The sequence below is a fragment of the Carlito syrichta genome, unplaced genomic scaffold (assembly GCF_000164805.1).
Source record: "Carlito syrichta isolate Samal-C Ts95f unplaced genomic scaffold, Tarsius_syrichta-2.0.1 Scaffold288042, whole genome shotgun sequence".
NCBI classification, from domain to species: Eukaryota; Metazoa; Chordata; class Mammalia; order Primates; family Tarsiidae; genus Carlito; species Carlito syrichta.
In genome coordinates, this window is record NW_007232138.1 from 120,021 (window position 1) to 144,790 (window position 24,770).

The window sequence follows — 24,770 nt, forward strand, 5'->3', positions numbered from 1 at the left end:
AACTACCGTTAATCCCACCACCCTTGCTCTCCCTGTCCCCCCTCCCCCATAGATTCCACCACTGTCGATCCTTTTCTTATAGTATTACGATAGATGTTCAAGGTCCACTTATGAGTGAGAACATGTGATACTCAAAAGGAGATGCAAATTAAAAACTACACTGAGATAACACCTAACTACCGTCAGAATGGCCATTATCAATAACTCAAAAAATAACAGTTGCTGGAGAGGATGTGGTGAAAAGGGAACACTTCTACACTGTTGATGGGGGCATAAACTAGTACAGCTTCTGTGGAAAGCAGTGTGGTGATTCCTAAAAGCTCTAAGTATCAACCTCCCATATGACTCCTTGCCTTTTTTTTAGCTTCTAATGGTTGCCTGTATTCCTTAGCTTGTGGCCTCCTCTTCCATCTTTAAAGTGAATCACTCCAATGTCTCCTTCATCACATCTCCCTCCATGGCTCTGACTCCTTCTTTGTCACTCTTTTAAGGATCATGTGAGTGATTACAGTGGTCCTACAGAGATAATCCGCACTTCTAATTATATTATAATCAGAATAATATCAATTAAGTTTCGAGATCCTTAACCTAATCACATCTGAAAATTCATATGACTCTTGCAGAAAGAGTTGGAGGAAAATAGCTATGGTGGATATTTAACTCTACCTTTAAGGAAAGACTTGTTGTCCAGCTGTGCAGCATGTGGTCACCAGACAGTCTATTGCTGTTAGCACCTCCAGGTCAGCCTCAGCTCCTCAGAGCCACCTCACCAGTTGCCCTTACTGGAGCAACCTGCATCAAGCAACTGAGAAAGACAGGGATGTTGAGGTCCAGCCATTCGGCCTAGTGGGGGACATTCTGATGGGCAATATCCCAGTGCTCCCAGCTAAGTTTGTTGGGTCTGCAACACAGTTCAATTGCTTCCTCAGTCCAATCCTGCTTCATCCCTCTTCCCTTCACAGTTGCTGATTCTTAATAAACCTCTTGTTCCTCAAACTCTGTGGGAATCCACTTCTGGAGAACCCAACCTCCAATAGCAGTATAACAGGAAGGCTCTGTATCATGTCTGATAATATTACCAGGATTCTCCTAAAAAACAAGAAAGGTGAGGGTTTTTGTGGCCTGAGAGGGATGGACTATACTTATGGTGGGCAAGAGCAACTGTGGAGCTCTCAAGGAAGGATTTACATGTAAGTCTGCAACCTGTAAGTTGAGAGATCCTGGAAGTCAGAGAACAACTCAGGGGAAGTGAGACTTTTTGACATGCATAAACATTTTGGGGTACATTTAAAATGCATTTCATTCTTTGTATGTATTTTTCTCAAATAATAACATTTGTATATGCTTATATAAATTAACCATATTAATAATAATACTGTTTGGATTTATATGTTCTTATATCCACAGGATCTCTCAAGAATGTGAGCAAAAGGAAACTTCATAGAAATATTTTTTCCTTAGAGGATAATGTTAGATTCCATACTGCTGGCATTTAAAATGTCATGTTCTGTCTGGGCAGTTTTAAAATGATAATTAGATGCTACTCCAGCGGGAACTTTATAAAGCATTAAAATATAAAATAACTTGATGAATGTTTAACTTATGTTAGTTGGAACGAGGGTACATACACTCCTCTGTCCTTACTTTAAGGTATACCACTATAATCCAGTCTGCATCTCATTTTGAAGTCTTGGAATGCTACAGAGATCTGTTCTTATCGCAGATATGTTGGAGGACATAGTGAGTGACGTGATGTTCCAGTTACTAGAAACTGGAGGTTTAGTGATGACTGTTGCTCCCAAAGCAATTGAGCAACCACTCTATGGAGCCTACCGAGGTGTTGGACATGTCCCCATCTGGTGCAGTTCCTCACAGACATCCCTTCCTGGGTCTCCTGGCCTAAGTGCTTCCTGACTTGGGGGCTCCTGTCTGGAAGTAGTGCAGTGATCTCTGACCTAAAACTTCCTTTTTCTGTTATCTCCCCTAGTCACTTCCACAGGTTCTGATGCTTCCCCTCAGATCAGATAAATGTCAAGGACCCTCCTTTCTCTTTGAGAGTGGGTTTTGGGGTACTATCTTTAGGACTTTACAAGTAACTTCAGAGGAAAACATGTATAGTTTTAATTCCCTGCTGTATAGCAAAATATGGTTTGAATATGTAAAAAATGAAAGCAACTCCATCTTCATGAAGTTCTAGAACAAACAAGACTTCTCTATGGTGATATAAATCAGAATAGTGGTTGTCTCTGGAGGAGGGATTGACTGGAAAGGGGCATGAGGATCTTTTCTAGAATGAAAGAAATGTTCTATATTGTGATGGGAGTGGGAGTGTATGCTTGTCAAAACTTACTGAACTGTATATTTACGCTATGAATTTTATTTTATGAGTGTTTAAAGAGATAAAACATGATAACAAATAGTTCAAAAATGAAAGAGAAATGACTGTTAGAACAATCTAGTAAAGATTTAGATTTCAAAATTATTTGGTTTTCATTTTCTGACTTAATAGGACCAGTTATAGGGAAAGATCCATCATCAGCATGCAGCTCTGTTAAGGGATAAAATCATTTTTATCCATAGTTCATTATTTTTTATTAGAAACCCAGAACCTCACATGAAATAAAGCTCTTTGAACAGAGAAAAACATGTTTTCACATTTCATAAGTTAAAGTTAGCTAGATGAGATTTGGTACACAGTTTAGCTTTTGTTAGTAGCTGATAGCCAGTGTTTCTATCTACAGAGTGGCCACAAAATTTGGAAATATAGGTGACTCTTTGCCCTGTTTGACTATGTTAAATGACTGCCAGTTAGTGCCTGTACTTGCTAGGGAAGGGAAGTGTCACCTGGAGAGTACTGTCACATGACCCCAGAGTGGTGAGGGACTAGTGGGATGAGCCTTTCTAAAATTGGGTTGGATGGTGTAGCCCTGTGATATGCTGCATTCTGATCAGATCAGAATGCCTTGAGTTTGGGAGAAGAATACCTGAAAAAATTGGGACACAGGATAAAGTTAATTTTGAATATTGGATAAGCAACAAATAATGTGTTCATGTAAGTATGCATGGAATACTTATATATCCTTTGCACGTGTGGGATGTATATGTAGGGGACATACTTGCAAGAGATATTAATTATACTAAAAATGTATTTTTTTTTACCTGAAATTCAAATTTAATTGAGTCTCTTCCAGTATTTTTATTTGCTAAGTCTGGCAAGTGTAAGGTATTCTAAAAGGGCAGGTTCTCCTGTCCATCCCCAGTGAAAATCAGAGACAAATAACCTGAGTTATTTATCTTGCATCAAAGTCACCTGCAGAGATTTTTAGAGTTTCTGATTCTGTAGGTCTGGGGTGAAGTCCCCCAAATTTGCATTTTTAACATTCTCAAGCATTGCTGATCCTGTTGTTTCCAGGGATCATATCTGAGAACTACTGAACTGAGGTGATGCATTACCAAAACATGTGCAGGGATTGCTAGAAATGCTGGGTTAATGTACACTGTTTATTGTGATTCTGCCCAGTATATTAAACTATGCATCTCTAATGAGAGACAGCACATCAAACACATCATGTATAGTAATGTAATATCAATAAACAATTTATTATGCATAGTTGCCTATGTTTCCAGCCTTTATGGCCACTCTATAGGTGAGCTATTTGCCTCTGTAGTGAGTGGATTGCATTTTAATGAATATGAAATTAAAATTCCATATTAAAATTAGAATAGAATTAAATTTTCGATAAACCCATAAAATAGTAATACCAGAGAACCTTTGTTAAATTATATACCTAAATATTTAACAAGGTGTGGCACTCAGGAATTTTATTTATATTTTATTAAGCAGCACCACAATTTTCACAGCAAATTATTTATACAAATAGTCTTCATTCAATCTCAGGATTTTTGGAGGACACAGAATGAAGTTTCCACACAGACTTTTCTAGACACCTGGTCATCTTAGAGAAAGAGAAAAGATGCATTTGTTTGTGTCATACAAAAATGTTCTAGAGTAACTCTGAAGCTGACATTTCATAATTCCATTTTGGTTTTGTTTACTTTTTTATTTATGGGCCTACGGATTTGGATTTCCTCTTTTGAGGAGGGGTATACACAGGAGAGAAATACACAGGAAAAGAATTTTAAAAGGGTGCTAGAAATTTTTGCTGAGTGTCTGAGCCCTTTGGACACTGTTTGAAGACTGCTGATTCATACAAATGCATGTAAAATCTAAGAACTACCTAAAGAGATATATGCGAGGGGATCCCCCAAAACTGGAATTTATTCATTAAAAATTGTGCATTTATTCTTCCATGTTTAAGCTTCAGTCACTTTCAAAATACTCTCTGTTTGATGCAATACACCTATCGAGATGCTTTTCCCACTGCTCAAAACAGTTTTTGAACTCACCAGTTTTGATGCCTTTCATTGCTTCTGCTGTTTTTTGTTTTACATCTTCCCCATCAGCAAAACATTTCCCTTTAAAGACTTTTTTTTCATCCAGAGAAGCACAAATAAGTTGCTCATGGTGGGATAAGTGGATAGGGAGGGGGTCATGCCATTTGGGGTCAAAATCTGCTGAACACTCAGCACAACGTGGGCAGGTGCACTTGTAAATCACCCATCAGGAAATGGGCAAACGCATTGAAAGACTCTCCAAACAAAACAAAACAAAACAAAACAAAACAAAAAAACTGAAGTCAAATGCAGCCTCTCACAACAATGCTAGCTGGTACACTGATGTGGATGGGTCCCTAGAACACTTACTTAGTGGGAGGAAGTCTGTGTTACTAGGGGCCCACCTTCCAAAAAATAATTCCAAAATTTTTTGAGTCCCTCCCTGGTATACAGGTGTATTTAGGGTGAATGATATAGCTATGATTTGCTTTAAAACACTGCAACAAGAAAAAAGTTGGAGGAGGAAAGATAAAATAAGTTTGACAAAATAAAATGTTAATAATTGTTGAAAATGGGTGATAGGGCTTATTATGCCATACTACCTTTGTGTGTGTTTGAAAATGTCAATAAGTTTTGAAAAAGTGTAAGAGCTTAGCTTATCGTCTCATCTTTGTCACTAATGGGACCAAAAAACCATACTTAAATCACTTAGATATTCTGTGCCTTAATTTTAACAAGAGATTGTACAGCAATCAATCAGCAAGTAATTATTAAACCCAGCTTACTGTGTAGGTAGCATTCTGATATTACTATCTAAATTCTCAGGGATGTTGTCAGGTTACTAAAAAGTATAATGTACTTTAAAAAATTTAAACCACTTTTCATGTATTATTATCACAAGATCCATTGTCGAAATTCTTTGAGTACAAATGCTTAGAGCACAGATCTTTGGTAAGTAAAGTTTCCCAAAGCCTTCTCTTTTTTCATATTTAAGAATAGTTATTTAGGTTAGGTATCTGCTGAGATAGCAGCTGCTCAGACTCCTACGTTGAGAGTAGGACAGAAAAAAAGTAATATGTTACACATCTTGGCTCCTTTTATGTTTCTGAGGAAAAAGCAAAGCAACCTTTAAGATCTCTAAATACCATCTGTACCTACTACATGGTTATATTACTGTGTAAATATTATTTAATATGGACCTTTTTGTGGGCAATTCCCCAAAAGGCAGGTAGATATTGAAGGGAAAGCTTAAAGGGCAAAAATATGCAAGCTTGCATGTCTGTTGCTGCGTGTGCATAAACATAAATGACTTAAAAATTTTGGACTACAATCCAGGGCATGGCCGTGTGGCATACTGCCAGAATAGGGAAGATGACATCCCCTTTCTTATTTATAGACCTGAAGCCATGGACATAGTTTAGGTCCACAAATGGCCCATTGCCTGAAGGCCTGGGGAATGAGCATGTGATCACATGCCTGCCACCAGTAGAACAGTAGACTGCACATCCCTGACTGGTGCTGAAGAAGTGAGAAAAATGACTACAAGTTAGGATGAGGTGTGTTTTGCACACCGGTTGTGTAGGGGTAGACACAGGTATGATGCGAAGTGTAGGGTGTACTTGTCTTCCTGAATCATTAGATGGGTTGTTGTGCTTATTAAGCAATTATTCCTTGCTCTAAAGTGCATTCTATGCAGAGGGTTAAAATCCTTTCATACTGTGGTGTGTCTGCGTTATCTGTACTTCCTCCAACAGACAATTATATGAGAGCACACCGGAGAGGTTAGTTTTGGTGGGAAGAGTGGGGACAAATCTGAGGCCTATCTCGAAAGGTAGGCAATCTACAGGTCTTCAGCAGCGAATGGTGAAGGTGATCGGGGGTCTTCCTAGGCTGTGGGAGGCTGCACAGAGTGCTGGTTATTCAGAAAGGACCGACAAGTTGCCAAGGGAGAATGTATTGATACAAACTTTATTATTATTATTTTTTACAATTTTGCTTGTGGATTATCTTGACACGAGACAGTATCAATCACATAGTAGTTGCTCAATAAACATTCTTTGACCAAATGCACAAATTCCCTTGGAACATGAATTTTTCTCTGGCAGATTGCTTGTTTGTCATATACATAGGATGAAAAGTATGTTTGATTACTATTTTAGTCTTGTTACTTTAAGTTTTTAAGAATCAAATCCTTTTTACTCCATAGTTCCAAAGAAGAATAATTCCTCCCATTAAAGCCAGTATTTAAGTGATTTTCTCCTCCTTGTAGGGAAGATTTTTATTGAAACACCTTTTTTTCCCCCAAGTTGACATACTTTGTCAACAGTGTGCTATTAAAAAAAAAAAAGGATTTCCTGTTAAAACAGGTAGCTTGAGTGTCTAGTAGTTTGAGTGTGAGAAAGGTGGATCAAGGTGGAATCCTAAAAATTTACCCATAATTAATAAGGATTAAAAAAATAAGGAAAACAATCACGGAAAATCTCTGCACACTTCTATTAGATTAATATTTTTCCCCAGCGAGAAGGCTTAGTGGCATTCTCCACTTTGTATTCTTACAAATTTGTAAAATTTAGCACTGAGGTATATTGCTGCTGTACCCACTCCAAATGTCATTCTACATCAGGAACTTGGCTGCAATTTTTGCCACCATAAAGAGTCTGTGTGGCACCTCCTTTCTCAAGTCATACACTTTTCCCCCTGAAATTTTTTATACTAAAGTTAAAAAAACTTATATTTTTAAAAAAGCGTGGTAAGAATATTTAGCAAAATATTTTTTTGTATTCTATATTAGCAAGGCAAGATTCCCTTTCTTTTTCTTTTCTTTTCTTTTTTTTTTTTTTTTTTTTGAATTGGAGTCTCACTCTGTCGCCCAGGCTGGAGTGCAATGGCCCCCTCACGGCTACCCCCAATGTCGACTTGCTGGGCTCTGGCGATCCTTCCGCCTCAGCCTTCCAAGAAGCCGAAACTACAGGCGCGCGCTACCACACCCAGCTAATTTTTATTGTAGAGATGAAGTGTCGCCAGGTTGCCCGGGCATATCTTGAACCCACGGGCTCAGACAATCCACTCGCCTCAGCCTCCCAAAATGCTGGGATTACAGGCTGAGCCAGGATTTCCTTTTTTTAAATGGAATTTTATTATAGAGACGTGGGGGTACAAGTAAGGGTTTAACTACACAAGTAGCTGCATGCAGGTAAAGTTTGGGCCTTCCATTGGCAAGATGCTTTAAGGCTTCACATTCTTAGACATGGCAAGGGCATTGAAAAGTGCTAGCCACACATAAATTATAGCAATGTCCACTAGAAATTTTTTTTTCTTTTTTGAATTGGAGTCTCACGCTATTGCCTGGGCTGGAGTTCAGTAGCATGATGACGTCTTACCACAGTCTTGACCTCCTGGGCTCATGTTATTCTTCCACCTCAGACTCCTGAGTAGCAGGATTACAGGCAGGTGACACCACGCCTGGCTAATTTTTCTGTAGAGACAGGTCTTGCTGTGTTGCCCAGGCTGGTGTTGAACTGAAGCAATTATCTTGCCTCATCCTCCCAAAGTATTGGGATTACAGACATGAACCATTGCTCCAGGTTTCTTCTACAGATTTTAATGTTAACAAAACTAGAATCCAAATAGTTCATCCCCAAATAACAGTATATTTAAAAGAATATAGTCCAGTAATTTCAAATTCTTTGTTTGAATACCATAAAAGCAATATATAATCTTAAATGAGTTTAAAATTCCTTTTCTTTTCTCTTCTATCCAGTAGCCTATAAACTGCAACTGTCTGTGCCTCCTCCCCTCAAAGCCTCTGGGATAGCTTCTATTCCTTTTGTAAAGACCCTCTTCTTCCCCTCCTGCTTTCCTCACCTCTCCTCCCAATCCTTCATCGCAAGAGTTTGAGGACTGGTCTAATAACACAGAGCCCTCCTTGGAGGTAGGTTGAGGAAAGAAATTAAAGCAGGCAAAACTAGAATTCTCTATAGCCCTTAAGGGAAGGAAAGGAGAAGCGATAGGAACTGGTACACTAAAATTTTATAACCAGCAATGGGATGGACACTTTTATTAGTAATATTTAAGTACTCTTGGAGTAATTGACCCATATTAACAATATGCAGATTGCTATAAGATCTGTGGTTGAAATGTTGATCGTGGTTCAGTGTCTTCTACAGCAGTTTGACTAGAGATTACAAATTAAAAGCAGACTTCCAAGTATTTTAAAAGAAAGATAGAAAGTTAATTTGATTTCAAGTTCCCAGTACAGAATTCTTTTTTTTTTTTTTTTTTTGAGTTGGGGTCTTACTCTGTTGCCCAGGCTGGAGTGCAGTGGCATGATGGCATGATTACGGCTCACTGCTGTCTCAAGTTCCTGGGTTCAGCCCATCCATCTGCCTCAGCCTCCCAGTAACTGGGACTATGGGCATGTGCCACAACACCCAACTGATTTTTTTGATGTTTTTGTATAGACAGAGTCTTGCTACGTTGCCTGGACTGGTCTTGAACTTCTGGGCTCAAGCGATCCTCCTGCCTCAGCATCCCAAAGCACTGGGATTATAGGCTTGAGCCTCTGTGCCCAGCCCAGAATTAATTCATTAGGAGTAACTTCTACCCAGAGTTACTATTATTGTCATCAAAAGTTGATTCTTGGATGTTCCTGGTTGGCTCAGTGCTACCTCTTTAGAATATCCTCATGTATTTCCCATGATAGTTTGTGACAAGTGCAATGACATTTACTTCAAATATCCATTCTTTTATGAAATTTTGTTGACCCCGGCACAAAGCCATTAAACTGTCTATTCACATTTGCTGCTTCACCAAACGAAAACTTTACACAATATTTCAGACTAATATTGCTTGAGATAGACAGCTGGATCCAAACACATCCAGCAACACAATTTTTGCCTAGCAGATATCAAATTGTTTCCCTTAGAATATTGAATACAGCTCTAAATTACTGAAGAACTCTATCTAGGCTATTGGGGATTTGTGCCTCTTCCAAAAGTCTAGCTGTAACAGCAATTCAATAACTGAACCTAACACCAATCATTTGGTTGTTGTAAATTATTTCTTCCAGAGTTTATTAGACTGCTAGCTCACTTTCATGGAGGGGCTAGGTATTGCTGTTACCTTTCAATTCTTACCAGCTGGGGAAGCATTTACTTTTGACTCAATTTGAACACACTGTTTCAGTGTTACATGGATAGGTCATGAAGCTAGCCTCTTAGGTGATAAGTTATAAGTCTGATAATACTCCAGTGTGTATGCTTAAACGTCCTAAGATATTGGATGTACTTGCCTGGGCTAGTGAAACAAGAATGGATGCCCTTTGCAAGACCCCATAGGGTATCCACTGAGGAAAGAAGGAGTAGTTCTAGAAGTCATAACAGAAACAGAGTCAGGGGGTTGAAAATGAAGACTTAGTTAGGGCCTGCCTTAGATCTTCAAGCTGTCTTATTTTCATGTGCATTATTCAGATGTCTTAGCAGTTCTCAGTGCAGTGTGTTTTGTGAAATATATGAGGTATTCAGTGTAGCTGTTTTCGGGTTTATTCTGATTCCGATTCATGAAAATATTTCATTAAATACAATCACTCATGTAATTACTGTGCTTAATCTACAGCATACTTTAATTAACATTGCACAGAATTCTGATTTAATCAATTAGAGTTGATCTAGTATAACTTAGCTGTAAATACTTTTTATGATGCAGCAGCTCAAAATAATTATTGAGACCGAGGGTAATATACAACTTTAACTAAAACTAACAAGTTTCCTATGTTAAGAGGAGCACATCATAATTTGAAATATAATTTTTTATGTAAAAAAGCAAACTATAAAGAGTAATAATAATAGTAATGATTCTGTTTCCATTAATAGTCTATTTAAAAAAATCTTACTGGGAGTGTTAGAACTTAAACAGTGTGTGTGTGTGTGTGTGTGTGTGTGTGTGTGTGTGTGTGTGTGTGTGTTTATTTCCTAGCAGCCTTGGGAACAAAAGATTACACTCAAGCATGATTGACCACTTTTTGGCTTTATAAATTGTCTTAAACAGTTTTATTTTTTTATTTTTTATTTTTTTAGTTGAGGGTCTCACTCTGTCTCCTATGCTGAAGTGCAGTGGCATGATCATGGATCACCACAGTCTCGACCTGCTGGGCTCAGGTGATCCTTCTGCCTCAGCCACCTGAGTAGCTGGGACTCAGGTGCGTGCCACCATGCCCAGATAACTTTTAAAAAATTTTTTTGTAGAGTTAAGTTCTTCTATGTTGCTTAGTCTGGTCTTGAACTCCTGGACTCAAGCTATCTTCCTACCTCAGCCTTCCAAAGTGCTGAGATTACAGGTGCCCAGTCTGTAAATAGTCTTATTAACATCAATATCTCATAATATTTTCTCTCTGTTATGGATTAAGTTTTATCCTCCCTCCCAAGATATGTTGAAATTCTAACCCCCAATAACTCAGAATGTGACTTTATTTGGAAATAGGGTCATTGCAGATATAAGTAGCTAGAATGAGGTCACGTTGGGGTGGGGGACCCTGATCCAGTATGACTGGTGTCCTTTAAGAAGATGGCCATATGAAGACAGAGACATACAGAGAGAATGATATGCGAGTCCATGGCAGAGATTAGAGTTATGCGGCTGCAAGCCCAAGAATGCTAAAGATTGCTGGCAACCGATCAAAAGCTAGGAAGAGGCAAGGAGGAACTTCCCTACAAGATTCAGAAGGAGCATGTCCCTGTTGACATTTTGATTTTGGACTTCAAGTCTCTAGAATAAATTTGTATAGTTGTGGTAGTTTGTCAGCAGCTGTATGAAATGGAAATACTAAAATGGATTAAGTTGAGAACTAAAATTCAATATAACCATATATATTACTTTATATAATAGTGGAGAAAATTATATTTTACTAAACTATTTTTAAAAATGCATGTGCTGTTTTTAGTTGAAGCAAACTTTTATATTCTTAGGTTATTGACATAAATATAACACTGTTTTTCCTCATACATAGCAGCTAGCAGAGTACCTTGAGCATAAATCATCCCGCAGTACATTGTGTGGCTTTGTTTTAAAAGATTAAAAAATGAAAAGAGCCCATAAATATTAAAATGACCACTTATAGAACTTGAGTCATAAAATATATACAGTGCCACTGAAATGTGAGAGTAATCATTGAAAATAATTTGCATGAGGTTCATCAAGGCAAAATTTCATCTTGAATTTATACATGAATAATAAAGAAACTGCATTTTGTGGATTATTCAGATTCTGTATTTTCTGTTGCCCTTATCTTGACTTGGAAAAAAAATACTCTTAGCACTGATACAATGTGATGTGCAGGGACAGGTAATATAAATTCTAGTTCTTGGTATTAACTTGCTAACAGATCTTAATACATAGGGTAGGTTAAGGAGATAAATTACAAATATAATGATAAATAAATTATATGGGATATCTGTAAATTCTTTGATTTTTTTTTTCTTTCCAAATACCCAAGAGTTAATTATTGTTTTGTTGTCGTAAGAGCTATGATATTTGGTGGATAGATATCAGCAAAGGATCTGGACATTAGCAGCTAACAGCAGGGACTATGGCGGCATGCTTCCAATCAGAGGGCAAAATTTCCTGGCTTCAAGGGTTCATGAATCACTGACTAACAGCTGATTGGTGTGCACTTGTCAGGCCCTTTGAGAAGCAGTTCCTTTCTTTTCTTGGAGATCTTCATAATTCTCCAGCTCTTCTGATTGTTCAGGACACTTTGGCTTTTGTCTATACTACTGGTAAAAATGACTAGTATAATACAGTTCCCCACCTCCAGATTATTTCTGAGTGTTTGTTCGATGGAATGAATAGAAGTTTAAATTCCTAAGTGTACTATTCCTTAGCAGGACCGAGCCTCAAACATACCCGACCTATCTATTTCTGCAGATATATGACTGGGACTGCAAAATAAAAAGATAGATTGGTAAAACATAGACAAAACTAATATTTAATGATTGTTACAACATTCTAGTTTCTGTGCTAGGTAATCCACATATAATATCACTCAATATATCTTCTAAATTTAGGTATTTTTTAATAAAAACAGTATTTTTTTTTTTACAAACATCAAAAAGACTGGGTGGTAAACAGTTGGGAGTTTGTTTTTTAAAATTTGCTTTCCTTTAAAAGGAATATACTCTTTGGTATGTATATTTAATAATTAAAAACATAAAACTAGTCAAATAATATGATAAGGCTTTTATTAAAAACAAGTCTTCTGCATCATTCCTCCTTACTAATTACTAATTACTTCTGACTTATTCTTTCTCATTAGTCCAATAATTTTTAGTCTTTTTAAAGTTATTTCCTCTAGTATTTACTTTCTTATTTCAAGATAACACACACACACATATATGTATATTTTTTGATTTTTTCAGTCTTAGAGATTGTCCATTGACTTTCTCCTATGGAAGATGAGGATTTAGATCTCTCATACCCCTTCTTCTTACATACATTTCAATTCTTCCTGTCCTTCTGATATATTTATATCAATAATTTTCAGTAAAATCAATATTTAGGGATGTTATTTTGACTATATAAGTATTGTTTATAGCTAAGTAATATACTATACCATAATCCTATTTGTTATCTTGTATAACTCATTGTTTTTACTAGTTGACAAATTTTTTTGGTTCGCCTGGTTTTCTGTGCTTTTATTACTAATTCATGCTCAAGTTCTCTAATGTGGGTCAAAATTGTCTCTGAACATGTTTAAGTGTTCTATCTATCTGTTTTTTATTTATCTTGGAGAATTTTATCTGAAGTCTTCAGTTCTCCTCTTCCTTCTCCAAGTTAATTGTTCTGTAAGTTTGACATATAACTATTACTTGGAACTTTCCCCTTCACCATCATGTGAGATTTATTTCTGTGTCTGCCTCCTATATTGATTTCCCTGTGCTCCCAGATCCTTTGTCTTCTCTTGGTATACTCCCTCATTTTGGGAGAGTACATCCTCCAGGAGTTTCTGATAAAGGTAAATAATTTAGGACCTTACTTTTCTGAAAATGTCTAGATACTACTCTCATATTTAATTGGTAATTTTGCTGGGTGAGAATTTTTGTATAATTTTACCTCAAAACTCTGAAAGCATTTCTCCATTGTCTTTAAGCTGGAATGGTGCTATTGAAAGGTTTCATGATACGCTAGTCCTCATTCCATTGTCTGTGGGGTTTTCCCCCCTTCTGAAAGTGTTTAGGCTTGTATCTTTATCCTGGTGTTCATGATATGCCTTGGCAAGACAAATACATCCTCTAAGAGGATTTGGATTTGCTTCTATCAAATGCTTGGGGAGTATTACCAGTTCGGGATTGATCTGAATTATTCTCGGCTAGTGGTTTATCAGACCATTTAGGTAGTCCGATTTTGGACCACAAACCTGTATGAGGGCTGCCTTATGGTTCTTCTATGGAAGATGGGAATTTAGATCTCTTATACCCCTTATTCTTACATACATTTCAATTCTTCCTCTCCTTCTGATATATTTATATCAATAATTTTCAGTAAAATCAATATTTAGAGATAATGTTATTTTGACTATATAAGTATAATTTATAGTTAAGTAATATACTATACCATAATCCTATTTTACCAATTAAATATGAGAGTAGTATCTAGATACTACTCATGTCCTCTCTACTCTTGTCAGAATTTGAAATGTCCAATTTTCCTTGTGATCCATTAGAAATAGTGTAGAGATTGATTTCTAATTTACCCTTACATTGAAGGCATAGTGCTTTGGAATCCCAGAATTCTGGTAGGAGGAGAATCTATTGGATTTCCGAACTAGAACTAGCCCTGGGCTTTGTTCTCTGGCCCTATTTCTCGTATGCTATGAAAATCAGAGTCTACACTCAGCTGGTTTGACAAGTACTCTCAAGATAGCAGTGTAACACTTATCTTTCTAGGTTTCTGTCTTTATTCAATGCCTGGCCCGAAATTTCTCTACTTTCTTGTTTGATTATTTAAAAAATTATATTTTCTCTGGAAGTTTAAGTTATTTCCAGTAGTCCAGATACCTACCATTGTCCTGAAACTGGAAGTCTATAATATGTTTATTTTTTTAAATGTAATTTTTATTTTAAAGATGTAGGGTACAATTTAGGATTAGGTATACAAGTGGTCATTGTGTGGGTAAAGTTTGGGTCTCCCTTTGGTCCCCACTTCACTTGGTTTGAGATCAGGTACCCTTATTGATGAAGCGTGTCCCTCCCTCCCCTGGCAGTTTCACACTACTGCCAATCCCTTTCTTATAATATTATGATAATTGCTCAGGGTCTGTCCACTTATGTATGAAAATATGTGGTACTCAGTTCTTTGTTTCTGTGATAGATCACTCAGTATTATAGACTCTAAATCCATCCAAATTACTGTGAAGTTCATAATTTTGTCCTTTATGGCTGTGTGATATTCCATTGTGTATATGTATCGCATTTTTATCCAGTCCTCTTTTGATAGCCAACACTGTTGGTTCCGTGTTTTTGCTATTGGGAACAATGCTGCAATAAACATGCGCGTGTAGGTGTCTTTTTAATAGAATGATTTGAGTTCTTCTGGGTATATTCCCAGAAGGGGGATTGCTGGGTCATATGGAAGGTCAACTTTTAGATCTTTTAGGAATTGCCACACTGTTTTCTACAGAGGTTATACAAGTTTACACTCCCACAAACAGTGTAGAAGTGTTCCCTTTTCCCCGCATGCTCACCAGCATCTGTTGTTTTTTGAGTTATTGATGATGACCATCCTAACTGGAGTTAGGTGGTATCTCAGTGTGGTTTTAATTTGCATTTCTTTGATGATTAGTGAGGCTGAGCATTTTTTCATGTATCTATTGGCTGCTTATATGTCTTCTTTTGAGAAGTGTCTATTCATATTTGTTGTCCACCTTTTAATAGGGCTGTCTTGTTTTTTTCGTTTTAGCACATTTGAGTTACTTGTAGATCCTAGATGTTAGACCTTTGTCAGATATACAGTTGGCAAATATTTTTTTCCCATTCTGTGGGCTGTCTCCCTGTTCTCTTGATGGTTTCTTTTGATTTGCAGTAGCTCGTTAGTTTGATGAGGTCCCACTTGTCTGTCTTATCTCTTATGGCATGGGCATTTGGAGTTTTGATCAGGAATTGGATGCCAGTTCCAATTTCCATAAAGGTGTCTCCTGCATTTTCTAAGGTTCTTATAGTTTGAGGTTTTACATTTAGGTCTTTGATCCATTTAGAGTTGATTTTTGTGTATGGTGATAGGTAGGGGTCTTGTTTTAATCTTCAGCATGTGTTCAGCCAGTTTTCCCAGCACCATTTACTGAATAAGTTCTCTTCTTCCCAGTGGTGGTTAGAGGAGGATTTGTTGAAGATGAGTTGGTCGAGAGATTGAGGTTTTGCTTCCAGAATCTCTGTCCTGTTCCGCTGGTCTATCTGCCTGTTCTTGTACCAATACCAGGATGTTTTGATTATTGTAGTCTTATAATAAAGTTTATGATATGTTTCTGAGCCTCAATTTCTTCATTTGAAAAATGAGGATAATGTAATATCTTCCTCATAGTATTGTGGAGAATACGTGAGGTTTTTTTTCTTTTATTTTTTAATTTTTAAGGGGAGAGCGCGAACGCAGTCCCCCACTACCACAAATTATGCAGTCAAGTTTCCCACATTTGGGGAAATCGCAGGGGTCAGCACATCCGGAGTGCAATGGATAAGCCTCGCCCTGGGAAAACCACCTTCGTGATCATGGTATCTCCCCTGCCAGGTAAGTATATACGTGAGATTATTAATGTAAAGTTCCTAATTCCGTGTCTGGCATCTCAGTTAGTGTTTACTCATTAAAAAATGACTTTCTCAGAGTCCAAGTATAAGTTGTTATATTGCTATATTTTTATAGGCATATGGGCACAGTAATACCAGCGAATACGGATGTGAATAATCTAAGGCCTTGATAAATTGTATGTTTATTATGTTAAGAAATATAGTTAATTATTTTCATTTTACAAATTTCCATTTCCAATCAAAGCTAAATAACTAAACATCACGACTAGACTAGATTAACTGAGAATGTGGAGCTTATTAAAGGGAAATATTCAATTAAAATTTGTACATTTCTTGACACAAAGAAACTTGAAAACATTCCTTCTCCCTGTAATCAAATAAGATTCTAAGTGAATGGAGCAGACACCTCTTATCAACAAGGGTGCCTGAACGAAGCATATTTGTATACCTAACCCTTAACTGTACCCCACAATAGCATAATAAAAAATGTTGATAAAAAAAAAAGATTCTAAATGGATATAAATGGATGCTTTCTCTTGTAACAAACTAGGCTATGCCCTGATTTTTCCTGTTTTCTGTTGAATTGCATGAGATCTTTTTAAAGGCTATAGATATGTTTACCCTAAGCAGTTGCCCTCCCCTTTAAAAACAATTTCCACTCAACACCAAGTGACCCTTGCTCAGAACTGGCTCTCTCTCTGGCAGTTGATATAACCCTTGGGCTCTCTTAGGGACACTTCTTTAGCAGGTGCATTGTGATGTTCTTCACAGCCAGCATGGTTTCTGTACAGGTGGGTTTGATGAGTATTTCTGGGAGTAAAAATCCAAAATGCCCGGTGTCCCGTAGTTCAAAAGCAAATGTGTAGGATATTCCATTTTTGTAGGCCCAATCCATCGAACTACCAGAACTCACATCTAAAAGTTAAAAAGGGGTGGGGGGGGGGAAGAGATCAGTCTCATGAAGAATCTGTATCATTTTCTAAATGTATATACTGTATAGTACTTGCTTATTAAGCTATAGTGAACCTTCCAATTAAATACTGTTTCAATAAGAATGATTTAACAGGACTTGCTTGGCATCTGGCTCATGGAACTTATGAATCATAGTTGTTATCATTTCTGAGGATCTAGTCTACGTATTAATGCTTTGCCAGTGTAATGACCTCAAAATTTCTCAACCTCAATTTCAATAATGTTTATCTTCATCCTTACTTTATTCATTGATAAACAATCTACACTGTGGACTTTTTTGTTGTTTTTAGTTATCACTCCTTTTTTCTCCATTTCCAAGGTCTAGATATAGAAATTGCATTATCAGAAAACCTCCTTATTTCTTCCACCTCCCTGTGTTTCCACTCCTGCTGTACTTTACCTTTGCCTTTACTTAGATTTGTAGCTTCCAGATTCCTCTTGTAGTTTCATTTGACTTTCTACTTGGGCATGGTCAATTATTTCTTTGAAGTTCTCATCAAATGTCTCATCCCTTCATTTTCCTGCCTTTGTTTGGCTCATTCTCAATCCCTGGCCCAGTTTCTCTACTTTCATTAGAAGAGGAAGCTAGAAAAGTCTTGGCTGAATAGGTATCCTATAGAGCTACACTATTTAATCCCTTAAGTATTTTTCTACCCTCATGCTGCTCTAGGCTCCTTTATTCTAGTCCTTTACTTAATGAACCTTTCCCAATGTCTTCTCATCCTGCCCCTCACTTTACTACTGTGCCTGTACTCCAGAAGATTGCCCTCTGCTGACATCCCCTTGATACCACTGGTTGCTGTCCTCTGGTAGTGAGAGAGCTCCTTCCCCAGAACCTTGTTTCATGATTTAATCTCCATTTTCTTTCATGTGCATTGCCCAAAGTACCCAAGGACTCCTCTGCTATAGCACTTCATTGTTGTGATCCTGCCATATAAACTTGATTACTGTCCTTTTCCTCTTCTTTCTTTTGCTTTTGTACTCAAAAGATAATCTATATATGCTGCTTTCACAGCCTTATCTTCTTTCAGTCTGGCTCTTGCCTCTACCTGTCTGTCAAACTTTGTTCACTGACGACCGCAGGCCCAGTCTCCTTTTTGTCTTTTTTCCTCCTTAGATCTCACTTTTAACCTCTCAATAGTGTTTAACATAGCTGATAAGTCCTTCTGACCACTCTTTCCTCTGGCTCCTGTGACCTCACGCTCTCCAGTTTTTCAACACAGAGTTGAAAGCAGGGCACTAGAGGCAGACTGCTGGCCTGGGCTATATCTGATCTCACCACCTACTGGGTGAATTATCTGTGCCTTAGTGTCTTTTTTTGTAAAAGGAGATAATGATAATATAGTACCTGTTACATGGGGTTGTTGTAAAAATAAAATGAAATAATAAATCACTTAAAAGTGCTCAGGATATATTAGCTGTTTTTATTTTGCATCTTTATATGCCAAAGTATATATTTGCTCTAACAAACTCTTAATAATCATGTATTAAGTGAATAAATGCTTCACAGAAAAACATCTTTATATATGTTTTTCCTGAAATTTATATGATCCAGCTTGATATAACCCTATTATTGTTATTATTAAATTTCCAGAGCATGTTCATTTACTCAAATAATACCATTGTTTAGATAGAGGTAGAGTAATTTTGTGAAGATGACAATTAAATGACACTGCTGTTTCTCAGATTCCCTTTACTTCGGTTAGTGACAGAAAATAGGCTGTGGCTGCAGTGTCCCTCTAGTTAGAATACACTGGAACTACAAATAGTAGTCATAGTAGCCAAGTTACAGACAATATGTGCCAACAGTTACATCATGGTGATGTGACAGCCTCATTTCTATGGTAACAGTTTGTTCTCAGTAAATATAATACTATACTGTACCTTCATATGAAGCTGAAAAGATATTCGTAAGTTTTAAAAAAATCAATGTTTTAAAACTGTTTATATATATTATGTTGACATTAATTGGTAATGTGATTTTTTAAAATACTATTTTCCCCTTTTAAGGTAGCTATTGAAAAACATTTCTCAAAATTCAACATGGGAACAATTATTATGAACTTTGGAAAAAATATCTATTGGCCAGTTGCAATAGCTTACTCCTATAATCCCAGCATTTAGGGAATCTGAGGCAGGAGAATTGCTTGAGCCTAGGAGTTCAAGACCGGTCTGGGCAACATAATGAGCTCTTGTCTCCACATTAAAAAAAAAAAAATTAGCTAGAGATGGTGGCTTGCACCTGTAGTCCCAGCTCCTTGGGATGATCACTTGAGCCCAGGAGGTCGAGACTCCAGTGGGCCAGGATTGTGCCCCTGCACCCCAGCCTGGGTGACAGAGTGGGGACCTGTCTCTAAATAAATAAATAAATCTACTGATATTGTGACATTCTCATTATTAGGAAAATTTATTTGAAAGCAATGTTAATTGACAAACCAAGCTTTTGTTCTGAAGGTTGAAGAAAGTGAGTGGTAAGACATTAAGAATATAATGATAGATAGATTAAAAAAATCAAGGAGAAATTGGCTACCTTACTGAGAAGCATAGTCAGATGCCACTACTTATACATCTATCTACATTGACAACACATGTGTGCTTGCTTCAGACATAGACATTCATATATACATGATTTTTCCAGAATTACTAAATATCTTGGCCAGGATGTCATACATGGCAGAATTAGGACTAGAATCCACATCTTGTGATTCTTTGTCCAAGTCTTTTCCCTATATCGAGTTACTTTCTTCTTCATATAAAAGAAGAAGTACTGTTAAATGACCTTTTAAGGGAAAATTCAGCTGAAGGTGCTACATAAGAAATAGCATTTCATAACAAGAATGGTGGAGGAAAGGAATAAAAGGAAAGTTGTGGTAGGGCGGAGGCTTTTACTTCATTATCTTCCCAAGGCCAATTTCCAACCTTACAGTAGTTATAATTGCTTAAGGATCCCATTTTGGTATATTCTACTACCAGAAGATCTCAATTCAACTTGTAGTCATTACTGCACACTTAGCATATTCTCTGCTTAGAATTTTTTTAAATGGGTACAGTGATTTTCTGTCAAGCTGTATAAAACTCATCAGACATAAACTCCCTCCATCTTCCTCAGCTAATTTGATAGTCAAAATTTCACTTTAGGTAGAACACACTTTCTCTTTTTAAAAAGGAAGTCAAAATACAGGAAATTGGTTCAAGACGGATGATTCTAACATAATGCACACAGGAAACTTACACAACGTGGTAGAGGCAGGTCCATATCTATATTGTACCCCATATACTGACCGAAGAGCATTCACGGCTTTATAGGCTGCAGATTCCTGTGAGGGAAAATGGAGAAATTTTATATATTGTTGCACTGAGGCTTTTAAAAACATTGGCATGCTATATTTAATAATAATATTACTCATGTCACATGCTACATTTTGTAACATGCTTTAGAAGTCATCAATTCATTTGTCTTACAAAAAGCCAGTGATCAGTTATATTTCCATTTTACAGATGAGAAAAGGAAGGCTCAGTGAGGTTAAATGGGTATGTTATACTGTAAAGAGTGGTTGAGCTGAGACATGTACCCACATTTTCTGAGGTGGATTTAGTGTTCTGTCCTCTTCACTTTAGTTTGGGGATACCTGTTGCTATAAATTACAAAGTATTTGTCTGGGCAGGGTCCAGTCTTACTCATAGCTCATACTTAGCAATGTGCTTATATATAACAGTTGCTGGAAAAATATTTCTTATATGAATGGTAAATAAGCATAAATTTGATAGAGTATTAAGAGAACTATATTGATTCTTAAGTATATATTTCAGTAGGTATGTATAAAATATTTAGCACACATCTGGATCAATGAAGAAACTCTAATTGAGTAAGAATGACTTCTCCTATGTTGTGTGTTTGTTGATACTGGGAACAGGCACAACGGTTTCAGAATGCTTCATGACTTCTAAGGTTACATACACCTCCCACAGAGCTTAATTAGGTACAGTACTGCTGAAATGCAGCAATTCTAAGGCAGAATTCTTCCTACCAATACCCCAGATTAGGAAAAATACTCAACACAATCAAAATACGAAAAGGTGGATTTTCTGCAGGACCTAGAATATTACTCACTATCTTTTAAAATGGTATAAAAGCACCAGTTTCAACAAGGAGTTGGAGAAGTATTGCATGACAAATGAGAGGAAAAGAAGTATGTTGAAACCAGTATGCAACTCTCCTATTTCAATTTGCCTATGAATAATTTAGTACTTTAATTGAAGTACTCTGGACAATATGGTGGTGTGTGCTGGACTGAGCTGCAGGTTGCTGTCCTCATTCAGGTCAGGGATGCATAAGGCAGCGTTTGCAGCAAATACTACCCTTTGTAGATATTCAGGGACTAGGCTCCAGAAACTGGCAGGCTGTTTATTATTGATCTCACTGATGATGACATTCTTCTCACAGGAGCCAGCAGAAAAGGAATGTAAACACCATAATGAAATATCTTTATGAAGAATGTTCTAAGATTTTAACATCTTCCCCAATAGTCTCAGCAGTATTCCATGGCAAGGGCAGATAATTCTACATTTAGAAGATTATTATAGTCTATTGGTGAGGAGATATTTATTCCTTCTTATTTCAAGTAACTAAACCCAAGGAAAAAAATCTAAGAAAAAATAAAAGATAACCACTTTGCCTATTTACACAAAGCATGTGTACAGTTTTAGCTTTTTGAGCTCACTGCACTTATGCCATTTGGGTACAGGTATGTGTTGCTAAGGGGTTTAGAGATGATCTATCTGCAAAAGGTAAAAACTTTATCATCTATTTCCAATAATTATTTTCCAGGATGTCACAGTTATACCACCTATTTTTGAAAGAGTTTACTTAAGTTATTTTTCCCTTCTCCATTGTTTCTTCTTTTCAATTGTCCCAAAGGACATAAACCTCACTTGTCTTCAGCTAAATAAGGCATATATTTTTTATTTAAATATTTCTATCATTACAGCAACTTAATGAATTACTTTTAATGAATTACTTTTTAAAAAAGTAGTAGAAACAGACTCCCACATATTGATGGAATGTTTTTGAGCAATCTGAATACAATTTAATAATGCTTGATTAACATTTAAACACTGCCTAGCTTTTGAGAATTAGTTTTAACAATCTGGTTTATATGCTTAAGTCACTCCAGGATTTTTCAACAATGGCACTATTGACATTTTATTTTATTTTATTGTAGAGATAAAGTCTCTCTCTGTTGCTCAGACTGGAGTGCAGTAGCACAATCACAGCTCACTGCAGCCTCGACCTCCTGGGCTCAGGTGATCCTTCCACCCCCGTCTCTTAAGTGACTGGGCCTACAGGCATGTGCCACCATACCTAGCTAGTTTCTTGATTTCTTGTGGAGACAAAATCTCACTATGTTGCCTAGGCTTGTCTTAAACTCCTGGGCTCAAGCAATCCTCCTCAGCCTCCCAAAGTGCTGGGATTACAGATGTGAGCCAATGTGCCTGGCCACTGTTGACATTTTAGACTGAAAAATTCTTTGCTATGGGAGCTGTTCCTGCATTGTAGGATTTTAGCCACCTCCTTGATCTCTACCCACTAGGTGCCAGTAGCACTCCCCCACACTTGTTGTGACAATCAAAAATGTCTCCAGACATTGCCAAATGCCCATTAGGAGGCAAATTCATCCTTTGTTTTGGACCACTGATCTATTCTTATGCAATATACTCCAATCCAAGACAAAAAAGAAAGAAAGAAAGAAAGAAAAAAGACTTAACTCAAGGTAAGAAGATAAATTTAAAATATGAAGACTATTCTTATGTAATAATTTTTATATATTGCACATTCCACATCATCTGTTGTAAGAATATAAATAGACACTGTGCCCATGTAAAAAAGGGCTGAACATTTGCCTTTAGAAATACTGTGATATAAGTTGTTAGGGTACCAGGTCAACAAAAACAACAGCTACAATAGCAGCAACCACAAAAACAACAAGAAAGTCTATGGATATTTGGATGGGCATGGTGGTACACAGCTGCAGTCCCAGCTACTTGGGAGGCTGAGACAGGAGGATTGCTTGAGCTGAGGATGTCGTGGTTGTGGTGAGGCATGATCATGCCACTGCACTCCAGTCTGAATGACAGAGTGAGACACTGTCTCAAAAAAAAAAAAAAAGTCTATTGAGCAACTGAAGAATAGGACTATAGGAATAGCTATCTCCTATATGATATTTCTAAAGAGCAGGAATTTGCTCAGAATTTTTGGAATGCCAAGAACAAAGGTACCCTTTGGGACAGAATAAAAGCCTTCCCCAGGCCATCTACTGGCTTTCTCATGTATTCCATTCCTTCCAGGTCTTAGACATATAGCTCAAAAATTGTTAAAACTCCAAGAGATTGGTGCAGAATTTGGAGTTAAAAAATTGTTTATTCAAGTATAACATCATAGTATAATAAAAAATAAATATTTGGTCTTTGTCCCTGGTTCCTGGTACATACCTCCTAAAAACCCATGGAGTCTCCAGAATGTTAAGAATGTCTTTGTATGTGAATGAGATGACTGATGGCTGGAAGCCCCTAGAGAGTTTCAGCATGAGAGCTAGTGCCAGAAATACCAAATCTTGTGACTTTTAACCCCATCCCCAACCCTTTTGAGAAGGAGAGAGTAGGTAGAGACTGAATTCAAACTCCAATGGCCAATGATTTAATCAATTATGCCTCTGCAATGAAATCTCCATTAAGATCCCTAAACAAAGAGGTTTGGAGAGTTTCTGGGTTGATGAATACTGGATGTGCTGGAAGGTTGATGCACCTGGAGAAGGCATGGAAGCTCTGCACCCCTCCCTCCATACCTTGCCTTATGCATCTCTTCCATTTGGCTGTTCCTGAGTTCTGTGTTTTCACTTTCCTGAGCTCTGTGAGTTATTCTATTGAATTATTGAAACTGAGGTGGGGGTTGTGGAAATCTACAAAACTCTGTAGTCAAGTTGGACAAAAGTGTGAGTAAGCTGGCAACCCTCTACTTGTGACCAGTCTCTGAAGTGAGGGTAGTCTTGTAGGAATGAGTTCTTAAACCTGTGAAGTCTGTTGCTAATTCTGGGTAGTCCCTGTCAGAATGGAATTGAATTGTTGGACACAAGTTGGTGTTGAACAAAATATCACACATTTGGTGTCAGTAGGTTAAAAAAAAAAAAAACATTCAAACACACCTAAAAGAATATACAAAATTTGAGTTTATAGCCCAACAAATGATCACAAATTGAACACATTTGTATGTAACCACCATTCAGGCCAAGGAATAGAATATAGCAGCAACTCAGGAACCTCCTTGTATCTCCTCTTAATCACTGTGCTCCCTCTCTTCTCCCCAAACATAATTGCCAATCTGACTCCTATGAATTAGCTTTTCTCGGTTTTGAACTTTATGTCTTTAGATGCTACAGGCTCTGGAATGTCTCACTTCATGATGAATTGGGCCCTGCAGTGGGGTTCTGATATAAGAAGAGAGAGAAACTGTTTTTTCATTTTTAAGCCAAATTATGTTTGAAAGTCTGTCCATTTTCACTACTAACTTGTCAGCTACATGCCCAGAAATTTAGTACCATTAAGCAAATAGCACTTATA

The 24,770-nt window shown here is 37.2% G+C and overlaps 1 protein-coding gene across 1 annotated transcript in view; it reads right to left on the minus strand.

The window, feature by feature from the left end:
• Positions 1-16,911: 16,911 nt before the first annotated feature.
• Positions 16,912-24,770, minus strand: part of CPA6 (carboxypeptidase A6) — a 91,023-nt gene continuing 83,164 nt past the window's right edge. The window contains exons 8-9 of the mRNA XM_008053303.1: positions 20,389-20,473; positions 16,912-17,099 (exon numbers count right to left, since the gene is read on the minus strand). Of these exons, the coding sequence (XP_008051494.1) occupies positions 16,912-17,099; positions 20,389-20,473 (273 nt within the window). The remainder of the gene's footprint in view (positions 17,100-20,388; positions 20,474-24,770) is intronic.